Below are 20,307 nucleotides of genomic sequence, written 5' to 3'. Positions count from 1 at the left end.
AACGCAAAAAAGTAATTAAATTGTAATCGATTTTTTTAAGATTTTTCTAATCATTTTGACGTTCTATTGATAAAATATCAATTTCTTACTTCGGATACTTTGACAATAATCGTGTAGATGGCGCTAAGAGTATAATAGATTATTTATAATTAGATATTACGGAACATTAAAAAAACTTAAATTCAGTATTTAAAACGTAAGTATATTTAAGGTAAAAATATATACCACAGTTTGACCAACTAATATTGTTTATAATTAATGTTTTTAATTTTAATTTTAAATTAATCACTTTGACATTTATGTCAAATTTCCGGTAAACGTTTACAAACTTGTCACTACTGGCGTTCGCGAATTTGTAAATATCCCCTCTACGTACGAGCTCACAGCGTATACGCAAATTTGACATAAATGTCAATGTGATTAATTTAAAATTAAAATTAAAAACATTAATTATAAAAAATATTAGTTGATCAAAGCTGTGGTATATATTTTTACCTTAAATATACTTACGTTTTAAATACTGAATTTGCGTTTTTTAATGTTCTGTAATATGTAATTATAAATTAATCTTGGCGCCATCTACATGATAATTGTGAAAATATCCCGAAGTAAGAAATTAATATTTCATCAATAGAACGTCAAAATGATTAGCAAAATCTTAAAAAAATCTATTACAATTTAATTAATTTTTAGCGTTGTAAATATTAAGCAATAACAATTAAATAATAAATTTAAAAATTACCGGTGAAAGTTGAATTAGTAACCGCTAGGAGCGACACCAGCGAAGCTGGTATACGGTCAATACCAACTGCAGTGCCATAAAAATTTTAAAACACTAGTGCCTTAAAGTAGTATTTTTAACGCTCGTATGGAGTGCTAAAAATTGCATTTTTAACACGGTCGTAGAAAATAGTTATTTATGATATAAATGTTAAAAGTACAATTTTAAGGTACGCATGTGAAAGTTTACAGAATGAGCGAAGCGAATTCTGCAATTCACATGAGTGCCTTAAAAATGCACTTTTTAACACGTATATCATACAATATTTTTTCTACAAACGTCTTATATATCAACAATTATAATTTATTCATTCTCAATTACAGGACAATATCTACAAAAACTTTTACTTGAACTTTACTGACATTCCATTTTTATATTTTTCTTGACATTACATCAAAACTGCCTATACTGTCAATACGTAAATCATAACAACTATAGAATAACATCTTACTTTTATTGTTGTATATTCTAACAAATTTTAATAGTTTTTTTTTTCTACAAACGTGTTAAAAATGCAATAATACAGTTTAAATTAAATTTTAAAAACCTTTTAAACCATCTTTTTCAAATTGCGCAAGTTGTACTATTAATATTAATGTTAATAAATGAAATATAAATATTTTGACGTTTCACAATTTGACAATTTACTTTTAATTGCAGTGCCTTAAAAATTTTGAAGCACTAGTGCTTTAAAGTAGCATCTTTAACGCTCCTATGGAGTGCTAAAAATTGCATTTTAACACGGTTGTAGAAAAAAAATAGTTATTTATGAAACAGTTCGTGAAGTATGCTTTTTGCGAACGCACGCGATTTTTAGAGCACGAGCGACAACGGAGCGAGTGCTATACATTGCGTAAGTTCGCAAAAAGTACTTCACGCACAGTTTCATACAATATTTCATCTACGATAAACAAATAAAAAAACTGTAACTCTTCGTCACTGGAATTCATTTCTATTCTATAATTTTTAGAACATTGACATTTAAAAATCCTAACTACTTTCAAACCACAAAACTGTCAAAAATTTTGTTGTAAGTCATTGCTCATATTGTCATCACAATGACTACGCGAACGTTAAGGATATTTGATTATATGAAAGTGTGCCAAAAAACCCATTGAAAGTGTGCGAAAAAGTAAATCCCATTTAAAATACATTGCTACTTCACGCACACTTTAAACCCTTCACGCACTGCTATCTATAATGACAGTTTTCACAAACTAAAAACAATATGACATAGAGTAGATAAAATATTTTATTTGATGCGTTTAATTCATTTTTAAAAGTAAATTTTTTAATTATTTAAAAGAGAAACTAAACTTTTCTAGTATAGTGTAGTAGTAAAATATAGTGGCAAAACATCAAATTAAACATCCTTGATAATGCAGTAATGGCGTAACGTAGAAAAAAAAATCAAAAATAATAACAATGTTCATCTTTTCTTCAAATAAAATTACTTCTACTAATTGGTTTAAATGACGAAAAGCATATTATTAGAAAAATTTCTGCAAAATGATTACCTATTAGTCAGTTATACTATTTAGAAGTTTCATCAAAATTCAAATAAGATTATAAAATGTTCATTTTGAAGTTTCGTCACTATTGTTCTCACCAGGCGATAAGATACCTAATGCGCTTTTACTGCCACAAAGGGTACCCCCCGTTAAGATAGGCAAAATGCCCTCACTCTCAGAATTCAATTTTTTTAATTTTTTTACGTTCTGTGTAATTAAAAAATGAGATAACGCGGATTTTTAGCTCGCCACCCCCCTTACCCCTCCCCCCACAGCCAAAAACGTAGATTTTTAGATTTAATTTTTTTTAGTTGGGTTGCAATTGATTTAAATATTTCAAAAAATTCACACGTGTAGCTGAGGCTTTTACAAAACATGTCTATTTTTTATGGACTCTTAGGTCGAGTGTACATAACCTCAAATTTTTTTTTAACTTTTTTAAAACCTGTAACTTTTTTTTGGAGGGGGCTGCAGGTCCAATTTTTTTGGATTTTGTGTATTTTATCAAAAGCTATCTCTCTAATTTTTTTCAGATTTTTCCGTCAGGTGCGCCATCTTGAAAAATCCGGAAAGCTGTTTTTTTAGGGGGTTTTTAGGGATTTTCTCCCTTTTATAGACTGCAACATAGATCAACTCAAGGTTTTGTTAATAGATTATATATAATTTGAAATAAACGAGTATTTTAGGATTATCAAAAATTGGGCAAAACACCTTTAAACCCTCCAAAAACCATGTTTTTTTAAGTTATGTAAGGGTTTTTGCGGGCTTAATGATACTTTTTGAGATCGATACAGCCTGAATATTTTTTTCATTTTTTTACGTTATATGTGAATAAAAAATAAGACAAATCGCATTTTTAGCCCACCACCCCCTCCCCCTGCCCCCACAAAAACGTAAATGTTTCTATTTTTTTTTTTTTGTTTAAAGTTGCAAATAATTTAAAATTTTTATATGGCTTCTACAAAACATATATCTATTTTTTATAGACCCGTGTAGGTCGAGTGTACAATACATATAACCTCAAAATTCCGTTTTTATTTTTTTAAAACATATTTTTGACTTCAAATCGATATTTTTTTAAAACGTCCAATGAATATTGTACATCTCTCTCTCGCGGACGGCCGCTTCAATGCATGCTTAGCGCTCATTTTTAATTATTAAAAATAATAGTAATAAAATAATGACAAAAATTTCTTTAGGCTATTGCAGGAGGGCTTTAAACTTTGAGCTGGTCACTTTATGACTTTCATAATAATAATTTTTAATCGAGTTATCAAGCCTTGAAAATGGCCATTTTCGCGTTTTTCAAATTTGAAAATGCATGTAACTCGACAACAGTCAATTTTATAGAAAACTCACAAGATACCTTTTTTTTGCTCAGCTTGATCCAGAGAGTTTAAAACAAATTTGTCCGAAGTGAAAAAATTGATTTTTTAAATTCGTTTAAAAAAATGTTTAAACAATTTTCCGACCGCGGTACTGCCTGGCACCTTGTGGATTATTTGTTATAAGGACCTGTTTTTGAGTAAGTTTGTGCAAAAAAATTAATCGGAATAATTTACCTAACGGGACAAGCATACAGCGTGGACTATTTGCATTATGAGCCAAACGTAGATGGTTTGTAAAATACACAAAACACAAAAAAAAATTAGCAGCCATCGCCAAAAAAAGTTATACGTACCTATTAAAAAACAAAAAAAAAATGAAGTTATAATATGTACACTCGACCTTCGGGTCCATAGAAATAGATGTTCTGTAAAAGCCTCAGCTGTGCGTGTGAATTTTTTGTAATTTATAATTTAATAATTACTATTCTAAATGCGAAATAAGCCACAATTTAACTAAAAAATGATTTTATTAACGTTTCGACGTCCACCACGGACGTCGTTGTCAAAATACAAAAAAATATTAATAAATTAAACAAAAATGTTGCTTGGTAAAAAAATCTTCTAATAATTTAATTTAATCTGACTTATTTATATAGATCGTCCCAAATCATTTTTTCAGTGCGTCACAGATTATCGAATTCTCTCTATCGTAATACAGATGGAAAATAAAATCATTTTTTAGAGTTAAACTGTGGCTTATTTCCCATTTAGAATAGTTAATTAGAAAAATGCCACAAAGAAATAGCTTCAGAACAACATTTATAATTTAATTGCAAACCAATTAAAAAAAATAAAATCGAAAAATTGACATTTTTGGCTGTGGGGGAGGGGGAATAGGGGAAATGGGATAAAATTGCGGTGAGTCCTAATTTTTTAAAATCATATAGAACGTAAAAAAATAAAAAAATATTCAGGCTGTATCGACCTCAAAAAAATAATTAGACCCGCAAAAATCATTACAAAACTTTAAACAAACATGGTTTTCGGGGGTTTAAAAGTGTTTCGCCCAATTTTTGAATGTTCTAATATACTCAGTTATTTCAAATTATACATAATCTATTAACAAAACCTTGAGTTGATCTATGTTGCAGTCTATAAAATGGAGAAAATCCCCAAAACCCCCAAAAAAACAGTTTTCCGGATTTTTCAAGATGGCGCACCCGACGGAAAAATCTGAAAAAAATCAGAGAGATAGCTTTTGATAAAATACACACAATTCAAAAAATTGGACCTGCAGCCCCCTCCAAAAAAAAGTTATAGGTTTTAAAATAGTTAAAAAAAATTTGAGGTTATGTACACTCGACCTAAGAGTCCATAAAAAATGGACATGTTTTGTAAAAGCCTCAGCTACACGTGTGAATTTTTTGAAATTTTTAAATCAATTGTAACCCAACTAAAACAAAATTAAATCTAAAAATCTACGTTTTTGGCTGTGAGGGAGGGGTAAGGGGGTGGCGAGCTAAAAATCCGCGTTATCTCATTTTTTAATTGCACAGAACGTAAAAAAATTAAAAAAATTGAATTCTGAGAGTGAGGGCATTTTGCCTATCTTAACGGGGGGTACCCTTTAGGCATATTTCTGAAATGAAATGTTTTTATCACATTGTATTATTTGTGATTAATATATTATGTTTAATATTCGAATGTAGTTATGTTAAATATTATATAATTATTATGTTCCATGTTTTATTTTGTGCAGTAATGCAGACACTATCCGAACCAATTCAAGGATATATCGAAAATTATAATGGACCGACTGGATTAATGACCGCTCTAGGAATAGGTAAATGTTTCGTATAGTACCTACTACATATATCTAAGTAATATATACTTCATCTAATTTACTTGCCGTTGCACGTCATCCGCGTCATAGCCCGAGACGTCACATGATACCAACACGAAATATTTAGGCGGTAGGTGTGTTCTCTTTTAGAATCACTTTGCCGAGTACACTGGCGTTACAGCCCCTAGGCATTTTTTATTATATACGCGTAGAAATAATATTTAAAGATTTCTATTAATGTTAACTTAAAGAAATACACAATAATATGTTTTATGTAATTTGTATAAATGAATTATAAAGCGTTTTTTATTTGTTCGGAATTCACTGTAACTATAATCGAACGAAGGTGAGATTCTGGCATAAATTGGTAACATTTATTTGACAGTTGCGGTGATGACACTTCATATTTGTTTATATTATTTACTATACGCTGTGAGCTCGTACGTAGAGGGGATATTTACAAATTCGCGAACGCCAGTAGTGACAAGTTTGTAAACGTTTACTGGAAATTTGACATAAATGTCAAAGTGATTAATTTAAAATTAAAATTAAAAACATTAATTATAAACAATATTAGTTGGTCAAAGCTGTGGTATATATTTTTACCTTAAATATACTTACGTTTTAAATACTGAATTTAAGTTTTTTGAATGTTCCGTAATATCTAATTATAAATAATCTATTATAATCTTAGCGCCATCTACACGATTATTGTCAAAGTATCCGAAGTAAGAAATTGATATTTTATCAATAGAACGTCAAAATGATTAGAAAAATCTTTAAAAAATCGATTAAAATTTAATTACTTTTTTGCGTTGTAAATATTAAGCGATAACAATTAAATAATAAGTTTAAAAATTACCGGTAAAAGTTGAATTAGTAACCGCTAGGAGCGACACCAGCGAAGCTCAGAGCGTATAAGTATTTGTTTAATTATATTTACTATTTTTATTATGTACTTTAACGTAAGATTATAACTTAATTCTTGTTTTCTATTTCTAAAGTTTTTATTTATTTACAATGAATATTAATTTGTTTTGCTGTATAATCCACTTCCGCAAAAAGTGTGTGATGTATTTGATTTAAAATGAATTCAAGAATTTTTTGTAATTGGGCAACAATGTCAACTTAGATCTCTAACGTAAATAATGACGTGCAACGGTAAGTAAATTAGATGGACTGTACTTAAATTGATGTCATTACTAGTCATTAGTCATAGTCATCAAAGTTACCGCAAATTATGATTGGACACGGCGAGCGGCAGCAACCCCTAAAATTACGTTATACCGACTACGAAAATCAATTTAAGGCGAATGACCAATTTTGGTCATTCTTTATGTTTTCGAGGTCGCTGAATCCGAATATGAAGTTTACTTTTATGTATCTAGAATTGGTGGAACGTGTTCGAAAATCAAATTTTATGCGAAAATGCGAAAAATCAATTATGATGATTTTTCAAATTTACCTCGCTCTATTTGGTCGCTGTTAATATTTCCTTTTGAAAATATTGCCGTGTCATCTTTGAAGTATTTAGATAACCATGAGATTTGTTCAAAATGTTTAAACAAATTAAAAGAGGAGTTGTTAATGTTTAAACATTTTGTCGTCAGATTTCGTTAGTTTCACATTTACTTAAAAAAGTTGAGTGACAAACATTTTAGTTTATAATGTTAGCCCATATATCAATAAAATATAATTCATGAAAAAGTTTTCATGAAAATTTCAAGTCAAAGTATGCAATAGGAAAAAAGTTATGTGACTTTATAGACGAGTGGCACTCCCCAAAAAAACGCTTATTTCTCGAGATACTGACTAATGTGTGGTGAATGGCTAATTTTGACCCTACTTTATGTTTTTGATGGTGCTGAAAACGAAAATTGGGTTTATTTTGAATTTTACATGGGGGAACATTCTCAAAATCGCAATTTTATCCTAAAAATAAAAAAGTTAATCACGTTTTTTGCGTTTAACTCGCTACAACTCAATTTTAGTATTTTTTTCTGAAATTTTTTTAGCATGTATTTCTTACCTTTCTGAAGGCAATGGGTCTGTTTCAATCTTTCTGTCTTATTTTAATAAAAGTTATGAATTGTTTAAAGTAAAAGGTTTCTAAAGGTTTTCATTTCTAAATTGCAAAGTTTAATCGCAAAAGTTAAGTGACAAGATTTGAAATTTATCTTTTTAGTCAAGTTTATGTTAAAATATAGAATAGAAAGAACAAAATATTTTATAGCAAAAAATGGTGCAGCTTTTAATTAAGAAAAACATGATTTCATTTTTTTATTTTTAGGGTAAAATTGCGATTTTCATAATGTTCTCCCATATAAAAATCAAAATAAACCTTCATTTTCGTATTCAGCACTATCAAAAATGTAAAGTATGATAAAAATTAGCCATTCACGACACATTAGTCAGTGTCTCGAGAAATAAGCGTTTTTGGACTCATCTATAAAGTCACATAACTTTTTCCTATTGAATAGTTTGACTTAAAATTTTACAGAAAACTTTTTCGTGTCTTATGTTTTAATGCTGTAGTGATTAAAATTATAAACTAAAAAGTTTGTCACTCAACTTTTTAAATAAACGTAAAAGTAACAAAAGCTAACGACAAATTGTATAAAAATTAACAACATCTCTTTTAATTTGTTCAAACATCTCGGACAAATTTCATTGTCATTTAAATTTTTCAAAGATGACACAGCAAAATTTTTGAAAAGGAAATATTAACAGCACCAAAGATACAGTGAGTTAAAGTTAAAAATCATCAAAATTGATTTTTCGCATTTGCGCATAAAATTTGATTTTTCAAGATGTTCCACCAATTCTAGATAAAAGTAAACCTTATATTCGGATTCAGCGACCTCAAAAACATAAATAATTGCCAAAATTTGCCATTCACCTATCATGCTCACTTTTTCGATTTTTAAGCCTCAAATTAGGGGTGTGTCGGTCGCCTACCTATTTAATTAATTATTTTAATACACTTCTCCAAGAAATTAACGCACCACCTTAAAAATGGGCCATTTTTGATATTTCGAATTTCCTAAACCTGTTGGCCGATTTAAGTGAGTGTTTTAATGTTAGAGTCTTATTTTTTAACAATATCGCTGTAATAATATTGTTGCTAATGAGGTAAATTGTCTTTGTATACTGGGTGTACCAATCAAACTGTGATTTTTTTCTCAAAGTTCGCGTGACCCTGTGGAATATTCTAGCATTTATAAAATACTGAAATTAAACCCAACTGTAGCCTCATGTTTTATTAACATTCTGTTTTTGAATTTATTCGTTTTTGTTGGATAATAAAAAAGTTAGGTACTTTAACAACTAGCCTTGTTTTTCGTCAATTTCGTATTTCGATATACAATTAGGAATTTAATATTCATCATTGGCGTGCATAGGGGAAATGTGACTCTTATGTGTGCCAATGGTGAACAAAAAATTCTGAATTGTATGTCAAAAAATGCACAATAACTAGCTCTTGAAACCCACCAAATTCAATTTGCATATCTCAACCGGTTTTAGAGCAATAAATAAATCGTCAGTTTGTAATAAAAATGTCAACACCCTCTATCTCTGAAACGAAGCATTTGCGGAGATAAGTTTATACACCAAACTTTCATATTTTTTAATGCAGAATTACCCCTTAAAGTTTGCCATACTTATTTAAAAACACCCTGTATTTATGAAAAACAAGGTTAGTTGTTAAAGTATCTAACTTTTTTATTATCCAACATAAGCGAATAAATAAAAAAAAACAGAATGTTAAGAAAACATGAGGCTGTAGTTGGGTTTTAAGTTCAGTATTTTATAAATGCTAGAATATTCCACAGGGTCACGCGAACTTTGAAAAAACATCACAGTTTGATTTGTACATCCGGTATACAATGGCAATTTACCTGTCGAGCACATAGGCGCCCATACACACGGGCAGGGGGGCCGTGGCCCCCCCTAGCTTTTCGGGAAAGAAAAAAATTAAATTTATATTACATAAACGTATTTTTGTCAAAACAATATTGGATAATTTTGAGAGATAAATTGGAAACAACATATTTATTAATAAAAAAAATTCACATATTGGGTAGTTATTAATAGTTTAACAGAAAATTTTTGTGTCTGCGACAGTGGTCTGTATGGAATGTGCATAATACACATTTCCCACAATCACGGTATGCTACTAACGAAAACATTGAAAGAGATTAGAGGCGTGGGAAACATATACACTGTAATTGACACCCAAAATTACAAATTAAATGAATCATTTATAATACTGCAAAAAAACCATATCAGCAAGAAATCCGATCTCTGATCGATAATCACTAATGAGCCATGTGTCTTTAACAACTGGTATAAAATAGTAATTATATTTTGAAAAAATTCATACTGAAAAATAATTTTTAAAATTTATTGAGCATAGTCAAATTTTAGTTTGCAAAAGTATTTTTTTAGTAAGTAGATTATTTTTAAAGTGTTCATTATGATGAACAGAACAATTTTATTTAAACGAAAAACAGGCGATCTTTCATGATGAATGAGTGTTATATACAGGGTGTCCCAAAAGTAGCGGAAAGGCCGAATAATTCGCGAAATGAACATCGGATCGAAAAACTGAAAAATACATGTTCAATAATTTTCAAAAATCTATGCGATGACACTAAACAAGTCCACCACTTCAACCCCTGGGTGTGGAGCGGGGGGTAACTTTAAAATCTTAAATGGAACCCCTAATTTTTGTTGCAGATTTGGATTTTCCTTGTAAAAATAAGCAAATTTTATTCTAGCCATTTTGCGAATTGTGGATAGATAGCGCTATAATCGGAAAAAACGGTATATCGTGATACCACAGCAAAATTATAGAAACGGTCTAATATCTCGAGAAATATACTTCCAAATAAAAACTAAAAAACACGTGTTTAATATTTTTCAAAAATCTATAGAATGACACCAAACAGGATTTTTCATTCCACACTCCGGAGGTGGGGTGAAAGTTAACTTTAAAATCTTAAATAGGAACCCCCGTTTTTTCTTGCAGATTGAGTTTCCTCCTCAAAAAATAAGTAACATTTATTCGAAATTTTTTATAATTGTTGACTTGACGGATGGCGCTATATTCGGAAAATGCGATTTATTTGCGCCATCTATCAACAATTCTAAAAATGTTTGGAATATGTGTGCCTTATTTTTCATAAGGATTATATATCTGCAAAAATAAAGGGGGCTCCTTTTTAAGATTTTAAAGTAAAAACTTGGTTCGACACATACTCATGGTTAGTCTGCTCGCCAAAGTTGAAGGGAAGGCTTTTGCAAGCATGTATTCTTTTCAAACGGGTTTTAAAGAGAGGCCCAACTTTTGTGGTACCCATGACATTTCCATTTAAAAACTTGGTCTAGTGCAGGGCTTCCCAAACTGTGCGTCGCGACGCCCTGGGGCGTCGCCGAGTTGTCCCAGGGGCGTCGCGTGTCAGGGCGGACTTTTTATACAGAAAATATATTTATTACAATACTCATATCCTGCAATAGGGATGTTCACAAAAAATTAAAAAGTCATTTCAAACATGTAAAACGATTAAGAAACACCCTAGGAATAATTGTCCAAAATTTCAACAAAATTGAAAAAGCCTTCCTATAAAAAATCTTTATTAGAAATCTAACATTATTTTAAATTTCAAGAACGCTTCTCTATTGGCCTGACGTCACTAGTTGCATACCCCAAGCGCGCGCCATTCTCATAGTGTTACTGTTTACCTGTTTGTCGTTTCAGGTCATTTTATTTTGTTCTCTTCTTGTTTTATCAGGGTTAAAGTGGAGTTTTATAGTGAATTTGTTTAGTTTAAAGTGGATAGACTGTTTGTAAGGACATATTTTGGGTTTTACAAAAATAAACAAATAAAATGGAAGAAGGTTTTCAGAAAGCCGATTCGTATAAACTACCGACTGTAGTGTAGATGTAACAATGGTGTATGATTTATTGGCATCTTGTAAAAAAATAAATCTACCACAGCTTTACTGAGTGTATATTCCATATAATTTTCCATGTGTTCTTTAAGCTAAAAAAATAAATGCTTAATACTCCACAAAAAAAAATAGAGAAAGTTGTATGCATGCATTGTACGCATGCATATTGTATACATACATTGGCTGGTTATTACTTTACCTTGGTTAGGTGTATTAAAAATATTTTTATTCTTCTTCATGTGCCTTGTCCGTTGTGGACGTTGGCTATCATCATGGCAATTTTAATTTCATTTGAGGCGTTTCTGAATAACTCGATCGATTTTTGTCCAAATCATTGGCGTAAGTTTTTAAGTCATGAGTGTCTTTTCTTCCGGGTCCGCGTTTGCTCTCTATTTTACCTTGCGTTATCAGTTGGAGTATACGATATTTATCATGCCTCATGATATGACCGAAATATTTAAGATTTCTTTTCTTAATTGTAAAAGAGATTTCTTTTTGTTTTCCCATTCGACGCAATACCTGTACGTTGGTGTGGGTCGCCCAGGATATTTTGAGGATACGTGGGTACACCCACATCTCGAATGCCTCTAGCTTTTTCATTAATGTTTCCATTATTGTCCAGGCCTCTGCGCCATATAGCAAGACCGGAAATAATAACATTTTAGCAGCCGCATTTTTAGTGGGAGAGATATTATGTCGCAATGGGTGAAAATATTTCTCATGCATGTTGTTAAATGTTGCTATGTCCTTTTCAACTCTAGATCTTATTTCGGTTGTTTCGTATTTCGAGTTGACAACTGTTCCAAGGTAAAAAATATTTTTGAACTTGGGTATTATACATTTTCATTTCAACCAATCTTTTCACTAAATTATTAATGATTTTAATATAATATAAAGTCATACCTACATCCACATGTAGTTATTTCAAGGTTTACTTTTACTGTATGTATTATTAGAATCCTATTTTTAGGAATATCCCAGTTTAAGGAATATAAATTTGAGGTCCCGAAACTTTTTCGTTTACTCTTTAAGGGGGTAGGTGCAAAATCTTGGTCCAATGCTATTTAAATTCATTCATTTTTTTCGAATCCTGAGAAAACTAATAATAAGTATTTTTGAAAAATGTAAATGCAGAAAGAACAATTACATTATTACCAAGGGCCGAAAGTCTCTGGAAAACTTCTATAATGTTTATTTTATTAAGTTAGTTCTTTAAGTCAGCTATTTTAAGTTCTAGCTGCAACAAAACATTTCTTTTTCTGTTTTAAATTGGCTGGAACGGTAATAAAAATCTTGTCGGAACTGTTTTTTGATGTATTTACACACCCAGGAACAAAACACCACCTATTTGGCTTTATTTTTAATAATTAAATACGTAAAAAACTGCGCACATTCAAATACACTGAGTAAATAAGTATACAAAACTAGTCGTCGATCAAAGACGTTACGACTGCTGACGTCACAGACCGTAGCCTCGCTGCAGGGTACCGTTTTTCTAGCCTCCAAGAAAATCAACATTATAAACTCATTTATCTTAAAAAATATACATTTTTAAACAGTTTTATGATTGTTACGTTTTTATATACCCTGTAATCTATTGAATTTAACTATATTTAAAAATTAGTGAACATCCCTATTGGCAGATAAAATTACTGGGTTTCAAAATAAGTTGCTATTATGGAAGAAAAAATTAGAAGATCAAGAAATTGACCGTTTCCCTGCTTTACAAGGTATTCTACAAAAAAAACTTGATAGAAATCCTCGATCCCTCTTTAAAAAATATGATTACACAAGACTTGTTATCATTGAGCGAACACTTTGAGAAATATTTTCCCGAAGATCTGGAGTAATATGACTGTTACATAAAAAATATCCGTTTTTATTTTTGGGCGTATTTTTTTATTTCGTTCTTAATTTCTAATAAAAATATAAATGTTCAAATAGTTTTTTTTGTTATAACTATAACCTGTTACTAGGCTAGTACTTAATAAAATTGATAAATTTTATGGGGGTTGGGTTGAGGGGCGTCGCAAAAAAAATCCAAAGTCTCAAGGGCGTCACAGTACGAATAATTTTGGAAAGTCCTGGTCTAGTGTTTAAATGTATGAATAATTCCTCACAACAGGGTTCAAACTAGGTTTTTTAGGTGGTTTAAACTACAGTAGACTCCCTCTATAACGAGAACTGAAATGGTGAATTAATTATCTCGTTATAAGCGGATCTCGTTATATCAAACAATAATAATAATGAAATTTTTTGATGCCTCTTACGTAGTTTATTATGTGTCGATGGTCAACCTGAACAGTGAACAATGAGACTTCGCCGCCATAGATTGTAAATTTCCTATAGTATTCAATATCGGTCGATAAACAGGCAGATGTTCATTACAGGTGGCCGAGTTTATTATAGTACTGGCCTCGATAATAAGACAGACGTTGGGCATTTCTATGTACAGGTAGTTAAGGCATTTATTTATTTATGACCATTACAACGCTAAAAACAGGTAAAGACAAGTATTCTTCGATTTAAATTTTCCTCGTTATAACCAAATATGCCTCGTTATAGAGCGTTATAGTTCAATAGGGATTTCATGGGACACTTAATGTACCTCGTTATAAGCGAAACCTCGTTATATCCGTGTTCGTTATAGAGAGAGTCTACTGTATATATTGTCATCCGAAATATACAAAATGTAATGTGCAACATCTTCACGTTTGGCCCCCCCCTAAAAATTTTTATATGGGCGCCCTTGGTCGAGCAACAATCTTATTACAGCAATATTGTTAAAGAATTAAGGTGGATTTTCACAGATCCGATGTCCGACGGTACGATGATACGATAGAAATTTCAGAGAATTTCATTGGCTGAAAAGTGACAGTTGGGTTTTCGTACGAAATTAAAAAGTCATCGGAAGAAGTTAAAATTATTTTAACTTTTGCACGAAAATCGGATGAATTTTGACATGACATTCTATCTTGAACGTCTTGATAACCTTACTTTTGTGAAGTGTTTATGTTTTTGATATATTGAAATGGAACAACAAAATCGTAATTATAAATGGATGTTGTTCTGAAACTATTTTCTTGTGGCATTTTTGTAATTAACAATTCTTAATGAGAAATAAGCCACAATTTTAATAAAAAAAATGATTTTATTTTTTAGTAAAATTGTATTTCCCATTAAAAACAGTTAATTATAAATGGATGTGATGGTACTTCTAACAATAACTCACATTTTTATCCTCTTCAAACAGATAATTTGACGAATCCATGATGATCCAAACAATAATAAGAATAAAATCGAAATAAAACTATCTATATGTTCCTGTTCAATATCCAACAGCAAACATTTGTATCAAATATCAATCCATGGAATAATCTGACATATTACACAAATGTCAAAAAATTTCGGATACGACAATCAAATATAATCGTACGAAAAAATTTCGTATTTCGTGTCTTCGGATATCGGATCTGTGAAAATTAGCCTTTAGTCTATAACATGTTAACAAAATCACTTAAATCAGACAACAGGTTTAGGAAATTGGAGACATTAAAAATTACCAATTTTTAAGGGGTTGCGTTAATTTCTTGGAGAAGTTATTTATATTACTAAATAGAGAAATGAATTACGTTTCAAATGAGTTAACGCACTGTCTCTATTGTCTTTGAAAAATAAAAATCCACCACTTCCTGATTTTTCCTTAGCCGACTTATGAAATAAATATCGTCAATTATGAAATATTGTCATTTTTGTGTTTATTTTAATAAATATTTTGTAATAAACATCTTCTCTAAAATCACCGTTTTGATCTACAGGAGTGATAAGGATAATTTATGGAAATAGAGATGCCGTAGTAGATTATATACCGGCCGACTACGTCATAAAAGGGATCATATTGGCAACCGAATCACAAAGAACAAAAAAGTATGTATTATATATATATATATAGCCCTGGAGGATCCCGTATACAAAATAAAGTTTATTAATGGCAAACTGAAAATTTGTTGATATCTTAACTGTGTCTAGTCGGACAAACTTTGATGTACGGAAACACTGGAACAGGGGAAGTTTTAATGGTTACAGGTTTCGAACGTCAGACCACAAAAACGTCCCATGTATTGTGTTGGACAGAAATTCCAATTGATTTGTTACCCTTTCATTAACTCTCATACAAACATTAGACTGCTATTTACCACCAACATAATTCCCGTCATTTGACATGTTATACGTGTCGGATTTATTAAAATTCGACATTTATTATTAAATTTTGCTATTAAATAAACTTAAAACAACCTGCTAGTTTTCACAATCATAAACTTGTCAGAATGACACGTTCCATAATTAAAATCATGTTCCACAATTAAAACTTCCCCTGTTCCAGTGTTCCCATACATCAAAGTTTGTCCGACTAGACACCGTTAAGCTATTAACAAATTTTTAGCTTGCTATTAATAAACTTTTTTGGTACGCGGGATCCAGGCCTAATTACGTATTACTGTATTTTTATGATTTTTCATCAACCTAACCTAATGTAAAACTTTTAGGACTACTTCTGATAATATAGAAATTTACAATATGTCCTATAACCCTATACTCCGTATTACCTTAGAAGAAATAATGAGATTTGGCGATAAACTTTACAAGGAGAACCCATATTCGCAGATGTTACGTCATCCGAAAGTAGCTTTAACAGAAAATTTTTATAAATTTTACTCTGAAGTGATAATATCCCACATGTTACCATCACTACTTGTTGATTTGATTTTAAGATTGATTGGGCAGATACCAAGGTGAGTTACTACAGAGAAATAAGCAAAAAATATACCATATGCGGGACGCATATTTACAGATACTAGCATGTGTTGTCACCAGGGTGTTGAAATCTGCGAGGTTTTGAAGAAACAGTTCATTTGCAAATTGTAACAGATATGGACACACGGACACCAGAGCGTTGAAACCAGAGAGCTTTTCTAGTGACTACACATGCAAAGATGAAACGGCTATTGACACTGATTTTAAATGCCGTTGCTGGTTTGCCCATGATACAATAACCCATTATTAATCTAATAATAAGATTATTTCTCGAGATGTACCATATAAACAGTAATAAACGTTCAATTAATTACAAATCAGACACAAGTAGATTAAGCGAAATTTACTGCAATGTTTTAAAATTTTAAAAATAGCAGAATATTAAACAGATGGCTCGATATTGGAACTTTTGACCCTTAACCCTTAAACGCCCAAGGGTGGGTAAAAGATGTCCACCTAATACGTATTTCCTTGTAACATATTTATTACGTGTTTAAATATTTTCCAAAAATTATTTATTGTTAAAAAGACAGCCTTTTATCGAATGTCAAATTGGTTCTCCCGATATTTTTGAAAATAAAAGTAATATCTTGAGTTAAATATGGGTGGGCATAAAAAGTACACCCTTGGTAAAACTTGTAACTAAAGGTTTCTATATAATTTCTGGTTGGTAGGAACATAATCCATATAATTATCGACGTATAATTACATAATCGACATAATTATCCACCAATGAGGAGGCTGAAAGGAAGAATGTGGAGAAAATCGACAAATCTGAATTACTGGCTTTTACTGGTATGTTAATTTTGATGTACATTGTAATTTTGTTGTAAGGTTTGTAAAGTGTTTATATTAATAATTTAGAAGATGCTGTCTTTATTAAGCATAAGATTCTTAAGTTTAATCCATTTCCAACAACTCTCAATAAATTTATTAGCTATTTTCGAGGTGGACATTTTTTACCCACCCTTGGGCGTACATGGAACCTAAAAAAGGTTGTGCGTTTAAGGGTTAACACATGTGAGAAAAGGTACCTGACTCAGTGCCGCCCTCGACGTTCTCGTGAAACGACAAGCATAGCTTTAAGTTAAATTGCTTTATATAACATACCTACAACAATTCGTAAGTTATAGCATTGTAATATTATGTTTGTACCTGACTGTTAGTTAATTTTGTAGTTTGTTCATGATGAAGATGAAAAATTAATAAAAACTCATCAAAATATCCAATTCAACAGAATTAAATGTAGTTTCAATCTAAGCCACAGACCGCAATTCCCGATAATTTCAACACTGTTTTATAGTGTTATTGAATATATATTGTTATGATGTGCTTTCTCTTACTTTTTAAAACCTTTTTATATACTTGGGTTGGTTGGTGTCACGGACTCCGCAAATTTTGTAATCCATTTTAAAAATAGTTCTAGGCTACCTAGACACCTGAAATTTTCAGGATAGCTTAGAACTAGCTAACAATGCAATATTTTACTGGCATTATACAGGGTGATTAATAATTAGTGGGGTGAAGCTCCGTAGATCCGTTATAGTAATGTATAGCGATAAAACTTAATAACAAAAATTGTAGCGAACTTTGAGCTTCACATCACAAAATTAGTTAGAATGTTACAGGGTGTTCGATAACATAGTGGCAGACCAAACTTATGTTTTTTTAAATAGTAATATATTTTATTTTATATTCGAAATCTTCGTAACTTTTCGATTACAAAAATAAGAAGGTTTGGTATGTTATACGGGGTACTTACAAAGTTATAACCAATTTTATATGATAATCGTAACAAGTTTAACTACCTGTATAAATAAAAGCAAGCACATGATCAATGGTTTATTGACGTCATATTTTTTCTTTATTGTCAAAATTTTCGTAAATGGTGGTTTTGCTAATTTTCTTTATATTGAATACAGGGTGAGTCAAAACGCAAGTACATTATTTTCTCAGTAATTTTAAATAGAACACCCTGTATTTTATATCATTATTGAAAAGTACCATTACCATACTATAATTTTTGTATAACATTCCCTATGTGTAAATTTATTAGTTTTCGAGATATTTTCATTTTTCAGAGCAAAATTATTAATAATTACGGGTCTAAATCTTTCCAAATTTTAAGTAAGCCATGACTGAATAATTGTCTAAAAAAACTTACATTTTACGATTACTGATTATTATCAACTTGTAATCAAAGTTGGCTACAATTTTTGTTATTAACTTTTATTACTATCTATTACTTATAATGGATCTACAAAGCTTTACCCCACTGACCAATCACACTATACGGATAAATCGATTTTTTTTAATTTCAAACTATTTTAAAAATGTGACTAATGCAATGATATTTTAAAGTACGTTAATAAATCGATATCTACAAATTTATGGTGCCTCAGTGGCATTAGACTGCAGATCGAGAGGTCTCCAGTTGAAACCCGGCTGTTGCGTAACTTTTTATAATTGTTTTAATAACTAATTAAAAGTTTATATACCTATATATATATATATATATATATATATATATATATATATATATATATATATATATATATATATATATATATATATATATATATATACCTTAAAATTATATATACCATTTTAAACAACCGTGGTATTATAAAAAATACTACGTGTAATTTTTGGAATCATAATCATAAATAACAGTTAATACACCTACTAACAATTCATATTTTATAAGTTAATTATTCTTTCCAAACATGTTGTGTCCTACATATATGTACAATAACAAAACCGTGATATTATAAAAAGTACATTTTTATTAGAGTATAATTTTTGGAATTTTAAGCATGTTATCGTTAAATCGTTTATCGTTAAATTATTTTATATTCTTTCCTATAAATAATAAAAAGGTTTTATTATAAAAAAGTTCTTTTTTATAAAAGTGTAATTATATATTAATTAGTATTTATTTAATTAATTATTGAATTGACGCAAATCATACAAAAAAAATTAAGAAGAAATCTCAGGGTGACTTTTTGTCATAAAAAAATTAACTAAATTATCTTAGGTTATACTTATCCTTTCTCGTGGCTTCAGTATCTCTTAGTTGATCCTTATCGGGATAAAATAGGAAAAGGAAATAAATAGAAAAATCATAAATAAGCACATACAAATACCTTTATTATCAAAAGCAATGCTCTGAAAATCTATCAATTAAATCATGTGGGCATAATTGTCCAAATGAAACTTTTACCATATAATTAATCTAATTCAAACAAATATTTATCGCTTTGTTCCTGATACCATTAATAAAATAATAAGCTAAACAAACAAATTTAGGTATTTGCAAAAATATTTATACTTCCTATTAAATTTTTGAAATGTTGGAATCTTAATTCATATGCTTTTACGCAAAATTTTTAACTTCTGATTATAAAGAACATCTATCACATAAGTTATTGACTGACCTTTTTGATTCACACACAATGATGTCTCCTCTTGACCCAAACAGCTCTTCCTTGTTGATTATGTTAGGCTACCAATCAAAGCCCTCTCCGTTCTCTGCATCAATCCAGCAGAATACCAGCAACTATTTCTCCAAAACACAACCCAGGCCTCTTTTGACCAGTACTCGTTCAATAAACTCCAAAACTCTCTCCTCTGTTTCTCTCAATAATAATATCCGGAGACCCAAGTATCTTTTTTACTTGGTGTCACAAATAATTTTAATAACTATAGTTCTTGTAACTTACTCTCTTGGACTTTACAGAATCAAAGAGGTTTTTCTTCTCAATTTGATTTGTCTCTTGTTCCACTTTTCAGCTACTCTCCACTATCAAACAACCACTAGTACTTGCTTCTGAACTATCCGCGAAAACTTTCGACTGCCCTTCTCGGATGCCGGCCACACAATCCTCTTTCTTTTCCAAACTGTCCCAACATTCAAACTTCTCTTTTCCCTTTCAAATTGCCAAGCCAATCAGAAATATTTCTCTTTCCACATTCCTCTTTTTCATTCGAAAAACCCAGGCATTCTTTCAAACAATACTTCTATTCAAACTAATCACTTTTCGGAAATTATACAAATATTCTTGTGCTTAAACA

General features: G+C 30.4%; 1 protein-coding gene across 7 annotated transcripts in view; it reads left to right on the top strand.

Annotated features, from left to right (window-relative positions):
- Positions 1-20,307, top strand: part of LOC126889443 (putative fatty acyl-CoA reductase CG5065) — a 268,588-nt gene that overhangs the window by 43,334 nt on the left and 204,947 nt on the right. For 4 of the 7 annotated variants that reach the window (XM_050657751.1, XM_050657755.1, XM_050657752.1 and 1 more), the window contains exons 5-7: positions 5,380-5,463; positions 15,237-15,345; positions 15,966-16,211. In XM_050657751.1, the coding sequence (XP_050513708.1) occupies positions 5,380-5,463; positions 15,237-15,345; positions 15,966-16,211 (439 nt within the window). The remainder of the gene's footprint in view (positions 1-5,379; positions 5,464-15,236; positions 15,346-15,965; positions 16,212-20,307) is intronic. The other 3 variants (XM_050657753.1, XM_050657756.1, XM_050657757.1) reach the window with 3 other exon arrangements.

This window comes from Diabrotica virgifera, chromosome 8 (assembly GCF_917563875.1).
Source record: "Diabrotica virgifera virgifera chromosome 8, PGI_DIABVI_V3a".
NCBI classification, from domain to species: domain Eukaryota; kingdom Metazoa; phylum Arthropoda; class Insecta; order Coleoptera; family Chrysomelidae; genus Diabrotica; species Diabrotica virgifera.
The sequence above is the reverse complement of the archived record's forward strand: the minus strand, read 5'-3'. Positions and strand labels throughout refer to the sequence as shown.